Below are 14,411 nucleotides of genomic sequence, written 5' to 3'. Positions count from 1 at the left end.
GAGCATAAGTGTTGCCACAGTGTTTCCCATAAGAATCCAGCTGTTTGTTCAAATAGTAGAATCAATGTTTCTGTAGCAGGTGGAACTCTGTCAGCTCAGCTGGAAACACACATCTGATTTGATGAGGTCTGCCCTTCAAACAAAACAGATAAAGCTTCACATAGCTCCCAACATTGACTCTGCTGACTGGGTTTGCTCTCTGTGACAGAATCGATGTGGGTAAATACAGCTCTTGTGGCTGTCCTCAGAGATGGGGAATTTTACCTGCCTCATCTGCCCTGGAGAACGTTCCTTTGGGATTCAAACTTCTGTCATTTTGTTTTGTTCTACTGAATGGAATCACTTCTGTCCAGAGTACAGCCAGTTCAAAATATGCTATTTCTGATTAAAATCTTTCTTGACAAAGTCAGCTACAGTCTCCTAATAAATACATTACAGTTTTTTAGTGACAAAAGGGTTTGATAATAAACTGTAGGGCTCTGAAGACTTTGCTAAAGAAGCAGCATCATACAAATGCCCAAGGGCAGAATCCAGTGATGCCACACAATAAACCAAGGACCACCTCAGCTCATTTACTTGTTGCTAGAGCTGCTCATCAAGCTTTTAATGTACTTGGTTTTGTTAGCAAACCCTTGCCTTCTAAATTAAAAGTCTGTGTAACGATATGCTAGTCCTGAGTAGCTCAGTTTGAAAATGTTGACCAGTAAATATTTATATTTAGAGACATCTTACACAGCATGACCAGTGTTCCAAGAGATAAGGTATTTAGCAGGTTAGTTTCAAATCCTGTTCTGCATAGCTAAAACGAGTAACTCAGCCTTTACTTGTCCCTGTGCAAGGTGAGTGCCCTCATCAGCTTAGTGACTTTTGTTAGCTCTTCCATGGACTAACATATACTAATTGGGAACACTGACTGAATCTGTAGGACCAGCATTTAGACTGATGGTCTCCATATCATGTGAACATCCTAAGCTAGGTTTGGGAAATGGTTTGGTATTTGGGAAAATATATATCTATTTGCTTACTATGTTTTAATGGGACTGAACTGGTGCATAGGGTTAGTCAGGCTTTTCTTTTTAAAGGATACCCTATAATGAGATTCTTCCTGTACTCAAAAAAGACCTTGTATTGAAAGCTGTCTTGCAAATCCTTAGCTGGGTGCTGCTCTTATACATTTAGTGCTCTAAAATGTAAGGTATTTCTAATTGTTCTTAAAAACTAGATTGTATGTATAGAAACTGCTTTGACAAAATTTAAAATGTGTTTCATTTCAACTCCAAAGTATTGAAAAGTCATTACCTGTCCTTTCCATTTTCAATTTTTTTTTTCAGATTACCCAGCAGCTGGAAGGGATCTGTTTGCAAGTGATTGGAACAGTTTTGCAGCAGCATGTATTAGGTATCTGTATTTCTGCTGGCTTACTTTAAAAGTGCATGGGATTGGCATGATATTTACCTAGATTCTGTTTGTTTCAGAGTTCTATGAGGAGATCTTTTCCTTGGCTCATAGTCTGACCTGCCAACAGGTTTCTGCACAAATGTGGCAGCTTCTTCCTCTTGTGTTTGAAGTCTTCCAGCAGGATGGTTTTGATTATTTTACTGGTAAGTAACATAAATACATCAGGAAGCCAGATGGTTTCATGGATGGGATTTCAGCCGTACAGTGAATTGCATCATGACTGAAATGTTAGGAAAACACTCAAGTGAGGTTACACTTGAAGTATTTTTATTTTGCTGTTGCTGCTACCAGACTTGTTTTGCTAAGGCACCTATGACTTACACACACTTATCTTGGCAAACATTAAGCAAGAACTGTAATTATTAATACAATTTCAAATTTCAACCTGATTTTAATAGCATGCAGATGATACCTAACTGTGATCATCCTTCTTTTTAATACAGATATGATGCCTCTCTTGCATAATTATGTTACTGTTGATACAGATACACTTCTGTCAGACACAAAATATCTTGAAATGATCTACAGTATGTGCAAGAAGGTGAGTAGATTCCTGAGTGGTAACAAAACCTGACATCTCTGCGGAAGTAAGAGTATTAAACTGGGTACTTTCTTCCACAGCAGCTTTTGACATCTACTCTTTAAAGCATTTTGCTATCTAACATCCTATAAGATTCCCCAAATTACTAAGTTACTGAAGAGATTGCATCAAAATTTCAGATATATGCCTTTGGCAGAAGGGAAAAATAAATCATACACAACAAAAGCAGAATAAACAAAGCAGGTTTGGTGCAATACACTTTGTGCATATGGGCATGCAAGACGTATTGCAAAAGGTAGGTGGATTCTTTCATCTGGGATTTGTAGCCTCACCATGGCCAGGATACACATGCTGTATGTGTGCTGAAGGTCTGACACCTGTTAGCTAAATAAGTGGTGTAGGGGCGGAAGGTAAAGGGACAGGCATAGGAAGTTATTTTCCCAAATTCATGCCATGTCAGTGATGAAAACTGGGAGCAGAATGCAATTGGTCTGACTCAGTCCAGGCACTTTTGGGCAGGGTTTCTGTATTCTGCTTTATATTACTGGGCTTTCTTTCTCCAGTCAAAACGTAGAATATACAGCTTTCCAGAGTGTTAGCAGCATGTGAGGAAAGGAACACTTTTTTTATAAGGTGTGTATTAATGTTTTATCATCCCTAATAGTAATATGTAGGGATTTCAGTTTTCCACTCCTGGATATGGTGTCTGGTCTCTATGTAAGAGCTTTGGTGAACTGTCAGCTCTGCTTCCTGTGGTATTTCCTGAGTAATTCTTTGGATTATGTTTAAATATTACAGTGAATAACTATTTTAGTATTCTATAAATACTAGTGAATAACTCTTGCCAGTCTTTGTTTGAAAACAAGTTGCAACCAGGCCAATTAGAGTGTTTGTAATTTCTTGGAATGTTATATATATATACAAAATTAGCCTGTGACCATGACCTTAATGATGACCACTTAGTGATTGGTGTTAGCTGAGCACAGTGAATTTTTAACACAAATTTTAGGTATTGCATGGTCTTCCACTGGATATCCCATTTTTGTAAATAAAACTTCTACAAAATTCAGTACATTAATGCATAAGAAAAGTTTTTCTTTTGTGTACGGAAATAACCCTTGGCAAAATGGCAGCCAATGCTTTTACAGTAATTGGTAGGCTCAGCATCCATAGGGTTCTTGAATACTTGTATGTGTAGGTTAATTTTGCCCACTTCCAGCAGTTTTCAGTCTCTGGTTGTCACACTGAGCCTTTGCTGTAGATCTGGCTGCTTCACTGATGGCTGTTTATGCTGGGATTGTTAGAGGGGGTAAATTCATAGCAGCTTTTCAAAGCAAAGCATTGCATAGAGAATACTCCTTGAGGGGATACACCACCAGTAATGGCTGTATTTCAGGTCCTTACAGGAGTTGCTGGAGAAGATGCAGAATGTCATGCAGCAAAACTGTTAGAAGTAATTATTCTTCAGTGTAAAGGGCGTGGCATTGATCAGGTTGGTAACAACTTTGGTTGCTAAAACGAATACTTTATTGATTGATTGTATATAATACTGTATGGATTGATTGTATATAAAGATGAGTTTTGTTACGAGTGCTTCATGTCGTGCTACCAATAATCCTGGCCTGCACTTCAGTGTTACTCATTGACAGCACGGCAGAGAGTTCCTTGCACACTTCGGCTCCAGAATTTAGGACACTGCAAAACTCTGGTGTTTTCATGAATCTGGAAGAGTGCTACCTCAGGAGCATCTTGGTTCTAAAAAGTCAATTAATTGCTTTCTAAGTTAATTCTAGGGAATATTTGTAGAAAATATTTCTATCTGTCAATCTCATAGCTTTGAAATAATGAAGAATGAAGTTCCTAGAATCCAAATCAATGTAATAAAGAGGGACCAGGGACTTCATTATGCACATATGGCAGTAGGAATTTGGAAGATGAATAAGTTGATTTTTCTGGACTTCCTAGTGTACACATTTTCTCTATTTTCCATTTTTAATACACAAGATTATAGAACCAGAAGTTACATTTGCTGTGCAGGATGTCACAAAATCCATGTGATTAAATATTTTCACATTTTCATTTCATCTTTGTATGACACTTCTGCTGACAATTAGAAATGACTCAATTTTATGCCATCTGTGTTTATGTGCCACACTGTTGAAGTACAGAAGGACAAGTTTTATTTTTGATCACTAAGCACATAATGTTCTCACTGTCCAGTGCATACCCTTGTTTGTGGAAGCTGCCTTGGAGAGACTGACCAGAGAAGTGAAAACCAGTGAACTGCGAACCATGTGCCTCCAGGTTGCCATAGCTGCTTTGTATTACAATCCTCATTTACTATTAAACACGTTGGAAAATCTTCGTTTCCCCAACAATGTGGAGCCTGTCACCAATCACTTCATAACTCAGTGGCTTAATGATGTGGACTGTTTCCTAGGGTAAGTGTTTGTACTTCTGGAGATGATTCTCTGTGATACACCTGTGTATGACCTGCTTGTAAATCATGACAAAACTTACAACTGTTCTACTCTTCTGTTTTGTAGACTTCATGACAGAAAGATGTGTGTGCTTGGCTTGTGTGCTCTTATCGATCTAGAGCAAATACCACAGGTTTTAAATCAAGTTGCTGGGCAGATCCTGCCAGCTTTTATCCTTCTGTTTAATGGATTGAAAAGAGCATATGCCTGTCATGCAGAGCATGAAAATGACAGTGATGATGATGATGAAGCTGAAGAAGATGAGGAAACAGGTATGGAAATTAAGCCTTTGATGTTATTTTGTATGTTTCATTTTTTTCTGATGGAGATACGGAGTTTCTTTGTGGAATTCTTCTGGGCACCCTAATTCCAAAAGTGAAGCACTGCAGTAGAACACTGGACATCTTTTGGCAGCTTCTAAGTATATCTGACTTACTTTGCACTCCCTCTTAAAAACTGACTTCCAGGGCTGGGTTAAATGAGCTCCCCCCTTTCCAGCCTGCACTATATTGTTACCATTTCCACTGCCTGTTTTATCTTTAGCCACATTTGTCAAGAATTGTTCTTGCTGTTCTCAAGATGAACCTTTTCTTGTTTATAATTAACTCAGAGGAACTGGGGAGTGATGAAGATGACATTGATGAAGATGGTCAAGAATATCTAGAAATTCTAGCAAAACAGGCAGGTGAAGATGGAGATGATGAAGACTGGGAAGAAGATGATGCTGAAGAGACTGCTTTGGAAGGCTATTCCACGATTATTGATGATGAGGACAACCCTATTGATGAATATCAGATATTTAAAACTATTTTTCAGAGTAAGTAACTGTATTTCTTTTCCTGGCCAACAAGTTACATTTCAACTTTTGTGTACACTGTTCTAAATTAGAACCTGTTCGAAACTTCCAAACAGGCTTTCCAATACATGCTTGAACCATTTCTTTCTTTGGAAAGGAGATGCCATCATTAAACTTTCAGAACAGAGAGAGATGCTTGAATGAATTTATCATGGTAGGGAAGAGGTCAGAAGCTGTACTAGTGTTCAAATGCCTTGAATTATGTAAACATAGTGGAATATGACTCCGATTAAAATGGCAGTGAGTGAGTAAGGTTTGAGTTCTAGAACATTTTAATCAACACTTTCCTTATGTTTTCTTCCTGCTGCAGCAATTCAGAACCGTAACCCTGTGTGGTACCAGGCTTTGACACAGGGCCTGAACGAAGAACAAAGGAAGCAGCTGCAGGACATAGCGACCCTGGCAGATCAGCGGCGGGCAGCACACGGTATTTGCACCCCTTTATACCAATAATGCCTCCTTTTGCTCTGTGAATGCCCTGGGTGTGCTTAGGAAGCATAATACAGAAAATTTTATATATATATATATTCCAAGCCTGATAATGTCTCCATCAAAACAGGGTTGTTTGAAATCTCTTGAAATTGTCAGGTCACAAAACCTTGGTGGACAAACTGGATGGCAATACCACAGGTGGGAGGAATGGTAGAAATGTGCCACTACTTTGGGAGATGGCTGAGGAAATAAAAGCATATTTGTCCTAATTGCTTGGATTTTAAAACAATTGATTTGATTACCTGAAGGTAGATGAATTCCAGGTATGTTAACAAACACATCAAGTGGCTGATAAATTATTTCCTGAGATGTGATGTAGTCCAGCTGGGATAGACAATAATTCTGTGGGTAGGAGAATACTAAATTATGAAAGTAGTACCATCTGTAAAGCCACATAATTAAGTATTACATATAATACAGATTTTTAAATCTGTATTCAGTTTACCTTTTTTTTCTTTTTTTTTTTTCTGAGTTTTCCCTTTTGAGAGTAAGCCAATATATATCACACTCTAAAGTCAAGACTGAATGTTGAGGGATAGTCCAGCCTCATATCCTCTTAGTGAGCAATTGCTACAGATGTTTCAAAACAGAAATTCACAATTTTTTCAACAGAAAGATTGGTAGTAAGAATACATATTTAATAAGTATTTTTTAACAGCCTAAATCACTTCACAAAGCTTATTTGTGTCCAGAATGATCCAGTTTTAATGGTTATAAAATACAGTTTCACTGTGACCCCTATCAAGCAGTAGACATCATATGATGTAATTATATACTATTGCATTTTATGGAGACAAAAAAGTTTGAGGTGTGTTTGTTTGTTCTGTACTGTTTTTTCAGAGAAGTTGTGAAGTTTAACCAACCAGATCCTTATGGGCGATTCTTGCCTGCTATCAGAGCACACTAATACTACATTTAGACCACTTACCACACATGGGGATGTGCTGTTGGAAGGATTTGAAATACAGTTCTCCCTTATTAATGTAGCTTAGAGGAATTTCCATTTGAGAAGATATGATATGACAGATATGTCTTCTGTGGAGCTGTGAGGGATTCTCCCCCCGTGCTTCATTAGCCGTGAGAACATCATTCTGGCCTTTTTCCAAAGAAACAGCCAAAATGCAGATTTGCTAGATAATGAGATGTCCCTACTCCCAGAGAGATGGCAACTTTTGATTTAGGAGAAAGCTCTAAGACCAACAGAAGACATTAGTAGGTGGTGTTATCTTGGCCTGGGAATAATAGAAACCACCTTCTGCAGTATCTAGATTGTAGGAAAGGTACAGCCTAAATTACCAACCTGATTTTCAGTTGTCCCTGTATTAGAGCTTGTAAAAACCTGTTTTACAGTAAAACCTGTCCTACAGCAGTGTTACTTATCACTGGTAGTTACAGTGATGGATATGTCGACCTCAGATGTCTAAAGATCTTAAGGTTTGGTTAAAAGTGAAAAGTGATAAGCTTGGTAGTTTTCTCTCAAAATTATGTTTTGTGGTCTAGTAACCTAAAGTCTGAATTACCTGCTCGGGTAGAGCATGTGTAAAAAGGCTTTTTCTGGTGCTTCAGTGGTGGTTTCTGCTTATATTGTTGAATTGAGATAGGAACACCAAATATTTAGCCAATACCTGTATACTGCTTTTTTGCACATGTGCTCTTGTTACTGATTTGACTGAAGTCTGTTGATGTTAACCAGAAAGAATTGTCTGCATTTTGCCAAGTTTATAAGTGCAGCATTCATTCAGGTCCTGTTTCTAAACTACAGTAATTTCCAAGAGCTAAAGTGTGGGCTTTTTAAAGTACAAATTCATGTAAGCATGGTGATTACAATATTGAGAAGTTAAAGTAAATAGTCAGTCCATCTGTTCTTTGGGGCCTGGCACATTTCCACTTGTGGGTGCTGATTCCTTTGTTGGGTAACCCCAGGTTGAACCTGTATTTCTGAGAGACTCAAAGTGATCAGTCACAGAATCTTGGTCTGTCTTCCCCTCTACACACACTGTAACTTCTTCCTTCTGTTTTTTGTTTTGTTTTAGAATCCAAAATGATTGAAAAGCATGGAGGATACAAATTCAATGCTCCAGTTGTGCCAACTTCATTTAATTTTGGAGGCCCTGCCCCAGGAATGAATTGAATTATCACTTTTCCTGCTACTGTGTGATTGTAGTGAAGAGCTTGTGTTCCTCCCAATAGTGGTTCCAGAACTGGTTCATGTTATCTACAACTCACTCTAAACTAATTTATAAATAGATTGGACGAAAGCCCCAGAAGTGGGACCTGATTATTCAACCTGATACTGGAAAGCAAACCAGAGGGTTTTTTGAAGATAGGAAGAATCTGAATTTAAAGCTTCAAATGACACACTTTGGAGATCGGAAATCAAGAGGGGATGTCATGAAGGCAGCTTTTCTTTTTCTGAGGAAAAAAAACTAGACATGGGCTGCAGGACTATTTAAAATGTCTCATTTACAGTACAAGCTAGAAGGCAGAATTAATTTTTACACCTGTGGCAGTATGAGTATTTGCCCAGTTTCTTTCCCTTTTATCCCTACTACTGGGTGTCTATTCTTTTAATGTAAATAAGATAAGGTAATCAGATAGCCTTACTTAATCTTCATCATTTCCATTTATCAAGATTGTTCATATGTAGAATATTGGACACTTAATGTAGCACTACATAACTGATAAATCTGTAAATGAATTAGCACTTTCATATTGAAACAAGCCTGCTAGCCTATGTACAAAAATAGCAAAATGTTTGCTGTTTATAAAAATAAAAAAAAAGGGATGTACTGGGGAAAATAATTTCAAGTTATTAATTTAAAATGAACTAGCAGTTTTGTACCTGGTGACTTTGTGGTGCAGTCACCTCTGGTTGTGACTTGAATTCGGATATGTAAAAAGGGGTTAGTGATATTTCATTGCTGCTAAAGAAAAAATAGCAACACCCTCCGTGTCCTTTGTTTTTTTTAAAGATCTCACTGTACAAGCTAGAAAATTGAACAAATGTGTACTGTAAGCACAAAGAAAGTTACCCTCTCTAAAACAGGTAAATGAGATGTGAAGTTCTTAAAGGTCAATTGAAGTGTATGGGTGAAACATCTACATATGCAATCTATTAAAAACAAGAGTGTCATTGGCTGATCTAGGCTGTGGGATATAAATGAAATTTTTAACCCCAAGTGTGCAAAATATTCTTTTTCCAGCTCATGGTAGTGCAGGTGCACTACTCCTGCATTTCTTTCCCCCTCTTTTTGCACTTGCACCATTCGTGTGTGCTGTTGTCTGCCTGATCCAGACAGTGTGTTTGAAGTTTTGCCAATCTTTTGGTTTTGAAGCCACAATTTTCTTCCTTTAAAGTTGCTATAGTAACTAGTATTTTAGCTAGAGAGGCAAAATACAGTTCCCTCTGGGACCACTATCAAAACCACTGTATGAAGAAGCCAGCAGGGAGAGGCTGTGAATGGGTTGGCTTAAATGCCCCCTTTTTCTTTTCTAAAAGCAAAATCCATTGGCGTTTGATCTTGCCTTGAGATCATTGGTGTCAGGTCTTTTAAATCAAATGTTTGGGTTGGTTTTTTTTTTCTTTAGGCTGTTTTTATATAAAAATGTCACCTGCTGTTACAATTGATATTAAACAAGCTACCTTAATTTAATGTAAGCCTCCAAAATTTAAATACAGGTTAAAAATAAACTGAGTTTTTATCTGTAAAAATGAAATGCACATATATATATATTATGATACTCAAAATGCAGTCTTCAGAAAATTGGTCTGTGTGGTGTGGTTTTTTTGCATCAGCAGAGTAGCAGGATTTGGTGGTGCTTTGGGGTTTCCTTGCTGAGCTACCCAGTGCCACGCTCTGCCTTCCACTGGTGCTGGTGCTTCCCAGGCAGCGGGAGGGGTTTTCCAGCCTCTCCACTCCGGCAAACGCTTCCCTGCCCCGGGGGGCCAAGGTGGGACACAGAGCCCGACCCGAGTACTGAAGGGACACTTGAAAAGCAAAGCACCTGAGGTGAAAAGGCCTAACTAATGAAGCATTGGATGGGAATATCCGTCCTTGTGGTGGTGTGAGAGCCAGGGTAGTTCCTGTGCATCTTTAGGTGGTGCACAGAGCAGAACTTCTTTGGGGCTTTGTGACTGTAACTCACGGGCACCTCCAGGTGTGCTCTGGCCCCCAGGCAACCTCTAAACAGCATTTTATTTTTGTAGAGAAAGCTGACAGATGTACTTCCAGAATGCCTTCTCCTGTGTTCCTTGGGAACACCCAGTTTGACAAATCATTTCTGAACATCTGCTTGTTTGGTATCTGCTTACTTCCATATACATCCTAAAAATGTATGAAAACCTGAGGACAGATGAGCCATTTTGGTCCTCGTGGCAGAGGATGTGACAGCAGCAGTGAGAAGGCTTCATGTATAAAGCAGATGACAAAAAAAAAATAGGGGGAAATCACCAAGTTTAGTGCCATTGTCAGTTCTCGAACAATTATATTTTTCAAGTCACAAGTCAAGGGAAAAATTTTATCTTGGTGTGAGGAATACAGTCTTACTACAAGGGTGCTTTTATGTGTCACTAGACTGGTTAGCAAGGAGCATCTTTTTTAAGAATGGATCTAGAACTTTGCTTTCCTTTGCTCCAAGAAATGTATTTATAAATTGCAAAACAATTTTGCATTGTTGTTGGTGGTGATAGCGCATTTTGTGATGCAATATATCAATTTCAGTGATACACTTGTCAAATTAAAAACTGATCTTCCTCCTAGAACTTGCACTTATCCATTCCATTGTCAAGGATAATGCAAGTCTAAAGGAAGATCTGGGAAATCTAAAGCCTCTGGTTTTTTTCTATTATGGAAGATCTCCTTGGATTAATAAACATCTAAAGCAAATCCTTATCTTCACTTATTTCAGTGTGGTGTTTTGAATGTAGCTGTATCTTTACAGTAGAGTCCTGCTCAAGTTGCACAGCTCTCAGGTTTGTATTTCCCTCTCCAAAATATTTCTCCAAACAAATGTTAGGCACAACCAGAGTTCACTTCAACTGCGTTAAATATAAAAAATAGGCAGTTTTTTAAAATGCTGACATACTGGGTTAATTTAGTATTTTTTTTTCTTAATCACTGTCTTCAAAGAATTATTAATATGTATGATAACATATATCATATATATGAATATATGTATATTAGCCTAGGACTGTTGCTGCAAGATTTATCAAGTCTGCAGTGCAGTAATTACTGACTACCTGCCAATAAACATGCAGGTGATTTAATTATGCCTAGTAATGGATACCTGGTAAGTTCTATGGGTTGATTATTTTCTCTGTGGAACCTTCTACATACCTGGAATGGGCCACTTGGAAAAGCTTTGTTGCTGATTATCAGTTACTTTTCAATCAGTATGTGGCTTAATCTTAAATGGCATGTCACTGGTTTGTGTATTTCTGCTTTTTATAGCTGTTGATGCTGGAAACATAAAGCACAAAATGGGAAACAGATTGTAGTATTTTACAGGGATGTTAATAAATAATCTGTTAAGACAAGGGGCATTGGCAAATCAGAATTTTATCTTGGGTATTTCACTGCTGCTGTATCTCGAACCAAACTGATGGCTGCAGCATGTACTTGGCTTAAAATTTACAATTAGGAAACAGTAAATTAGGAAAGAAAAACTGCTGGTTAATAGGACTGTTGGGGAATTAAGTTTTTGGGTTTTTTTTTTGGCTTTTTGTATAACTGCAGTAATTTTGGACTGCAAGAATTTCGAATTACTCTGGAACAAAATTTAAATATTTTCACATCTCGTGTACAGGAAGATGCAGTAAGTCCATCAGAGCAGGCCTTACTCTCACATCAGTGGGGATAATTCACATCAACTGTGCAAGAGGGTATTCTGAAAAATCACCTACGGCATTAACCATAACACGCTTGCTTGCTTTAGACTGGGACCTGTTTGACTATTTATTAGACGTTTCCATACCTACAAATCACGTAGGGATAAACAGTCCCAAGCAGAGCTTTAAGCACAGCGTCCTTCTCCCCCAGACCCGGGCTGGAATGGTAGCCGGAGGTAATGCGACAGGAGGCCGGGAAGAGACGGGCAGAGCGCTCACCGTGCCCGGCCCGGCCGTGCGGCCCCGCGGGGCCCCGCGCACGGCCCAAGGAGGAGCGGACGGCCCCGGCCGAGCCGGATCCGCTCCCCGGGGGGCGCTGCGGCCGCCGCCCGTGCCCTGTCCGTTCCCGTCCCCTCAGGCGCTGCCGGCCCGCGCGGCGCCCGCCGGGGGAGGGCAGGAAATGGCGCCGCTCCCCGCTGGCGCGCGGGCGCCTCACTGCCCGCTGCACAAAATGGCGCCGGCCCCGCGCCCGGCACAGCCGCGACGCCATGAAGCTGCGGGGCGGGGCCGCGGGCGCGCGGCCAATGGGCACCGCCGCGCGGCCCGCAGGCGGCCAATGGCGGGCGGCGGCGGCGGCGGCGCGCGCCGTGCGGCCAATGGGAGCGGCGGAGCCGGCGCTGCCGGGCCCCGCCCGCGGGGCGCGGGGCGGTGCCGGGCGGGCGGGCGGTGCCGAGCGGCCGTTTCCTGTCCTGGTGCATGGTGGTCGGACGGAGGAATTGTTGGAAAATTTCTCGGCGAGGTTCGTATATAAATGTGCTTTTACCCAGTGTGCCTTATGCTCCCTCCGCCATCTCCGGACGGGGCCGCCGCGCCGCGCCCGCCGCGCCCGCCGGCGGTGCTCGGGGAGGCGGGCAGGGGCAGCGGGGCGCGGGCGGCACCGACCCGAGCGGCAGAGCCGCGGCGATAAAGCCGCTCCGCTCCGCGGGGCCCGCCCGGCCCCTCCCCGCCCGCCGGGCCCGCGGGGGTCCCCCGGGCCGCCCCCCCGGGCCCGCTCGGCGCTGCGTCACGGGCGGGGGGCGATGGGGACACGGGCCGGGGCGCTCCGGGCCCCGCGCCCGCCGTGCCTAAATCGGGGGGGCTCACATATTTTTACATTTTTCCCGTAGCTGGGTGTTTTGGGTTTTTTTTTTAATTTTTGTTTTATTGTTTCTTTTTTCCTGTTTTTTAAAATACGTGGGCGTTTGTTCTTATTATTTTTTCCAAACGTGCTATTTCCACGCCGTCGGCCGCAGAGCGGCATTAGAGCGGCGTTGGCCGGGGCTGGCCGGGCCCGCGCAGGCTCCGGAGGAAAATCCGCTGCTCCTGCCCGAGCCGCGGGGCTGCGGCGCGGCCTGGCCGCGCTCTCACGGCACGGAGAAGGGCCTGGCACCTTCCGGCCTTCTGAAATCCAGCTGGTTTACTGCATCTCGCTCACCTCGCCAAAATGCAAAAGCATTTTAACCTCTTTTTGTCTTTTTTTTTTTTTTTTTTTTTTTTTTTTTTTTTTTACTATTGTCGTTCCCTTCGTCTTTTTTTTTTCCTGTAGAACTTCTAATAGAACGGGATAACGAGAAGCTGCTCCTCTAGAAAAATAGCCTGCAATAATGCAAAGATTTTTGTTTTGTTCTCTGATGAAGGCTTATTTGTGATGCTTTTTCATCCACAAAAAATGATGTTACTTCCGTGCAAGTTCAAATTTTTTGTCAATACATGGCTGCGGTTGAGCAGCTCTACTTAACTTTTAAAATTTGAAGGTTTCATTTTGAGCTATCAGAGAATTGTTTTTGCCATCATATGTAGAGTGATACCAGTATTTGTAAGGATTGTTATTTCTAGTCCAGTGACATAGGAGCTGCAACCTTATAGTCTTTCAAAGCAATCATTTCCTCTTGTTTTATCGAGATTCTCTATCAAATGTCTATCAGCTATCTTTGCAGACTATATACCAGATATTTCTATTGTAGCTTCTAAGTGATGGTACCTGAAAAATGAAGTTAGATTGTCTTTAACTAGCAGTTTTTTAACATACCCGTAGTAGATTGTTAGCTTTGTGCGTTTGCCGTACAGCTTTAGAATGGCAGGGTACGATACAGCTGTGTTTTCATAGCTTATTTCTTTGTATTTCTGCATTATTGCCTTGAGCTTCAAGCTGTGTTTGTGTCAAAAGCGATTTGTCTGTTACACTGCAGAAAAGGAACCTCAGGAATATGTGGTCAAATAATAGATGATTGCTTTGGTAATGGATTGCAGTTTAAATGAGATGTAAAAATAAACATTTTGAAAGAGTTTTGAGAAGTGTATTTCAAATTGATTTAATAATTTACTTAAAGTGTTCTCGTTGTAATTGATATTTCATTTCTACTACCCAATCCGAGGAAGAGTAATTTTGCTTTATGTTAAAGGCTAATACAAAGCAAATATTTAAAATAGCGTAAAAGGTACTTTAGGTAGAAAGTCACACTGACTTCATTCTGTCTTCATTCTTGTGTAGCTTTTGATGCTTTTCTCAGAGGAAGGAAGGCACAGTGTTAAGTGATGAATGGTCCCTGGTAACGGGTGCACAAATTAGGCTGTAAAATAAGTTTTTTTCTTTTAGAATACCTCCAGTTGTGTGCTGCTTCAGCTCACTGAACATTTTGCTGTCCCGTACTGTCCAGGAGAAGGGAATTGTCAGGGGTTTGAGCAGCGGCCAGGTCCAAGTGCTGGCTGCTGCCTCTG

General features: G+C 41.0%; 2 protein-coding genes and 1 long non-coding RNA gene across 8 annotated transcripts in view; 2 read left to right on the top strand and 1 right to left on the bottom strand.

Moving 5' to 3' along the window:
- IPO7 (importin 7) overlaps nt 1–9,593 on the top strand; it is a 33,379-nt gene extending 23,786 nt beyond the window's left edge. The window contains exons 17-25 of the mRNA XM_058838700.1: nt 1,332–1,398; nt 1,476–1,601; nt 1,902–1,999; nt 3,396–3,491; nt 4,220–4,440; nt 4,546–4,751; nt 5,090–5,296; nt 5,646–5,762; nt 7,861–9,593. Coding sequence (XP_058694683.1) covers nt 1,332–1,398; nt 1,476–1,601; nt 1,902–1,999; nt 3,396–3,491; nt 4,220–4,440; nt 4,546–4,751; nt 5,090–5,296; nt 5,646–5,762; nt 7,861–7,958 — 1,236 coding nt within the window. The 3' untranslated portion in view covers nt 7,959–9,593. The remainder of the gene's footprint in view (nt 1–1,331; nt 1,399–1,475; nt 1,602–1,901; nt 2,000–3,395; nt 3,492–4,219; nt 4,441–4,545; nt 4,752–5,089; nt 5,297–5,645; nt 5,763–7,860) is intronic.
- Nucleotides 5,776–12,191, bottom strand: LOC131579153 (uncharacterized). The gene is made up of 3 exons (XR_009277637.1): nt 11,801–12,191; nt 11,164–11,286; nt 5,776–6,169 (listed from the first exon to the last, which is right to left on the bottom strand). It is a non-coding gene; the product is annotated as an uncharacterized LOC131579153 (long non-coding RNA).
- Nucleotides 12,192–12,367: 176 nt separating this feature from the next.
- Nucleotides 12,368–14,411, top strand: part of ZNF143 (zinc finger protein 143) — a 43,412-nt gene continuing 41,368 nt past the window's right edge. For 4 of the 6 annotated variants that reach the window (XR_009277103.1, XM_058834060.1, XM_058834079.1 and 1 more), the window contains exon 1: nt 12,368–12,453. The gene's annotated coding sequence lies outside the window, so the exon portion shown is untranslated. The remainder of the gene's footprint in view (nt 12,454–14,411) is intronic. The other 2 variants (XM_058834055.1, XM_058834049.1) reach the window with 2 other exon arrangements.

Source organism: Poecile atricapillus, chromosome 1, assembly GCF_030490865.1.
Source record: "Poecile atricapillus isolate bPoeAtr1 chromosome 1, bPoeAtr1.hap1, whole genome shotgun sequence".
Classification (NCBI taxonomy): domain Eukaryota; kingdom Metazoa; phylum Chordata; class Aves; order Passeriformes; family Paridae; genus Poecile; species Poecile atricapillus.
The sequence above is the reverse complement of the archived record's forward strand: the minus strand, read 5'-3'. Positions and strand labels throughout refer to the sequence as shown.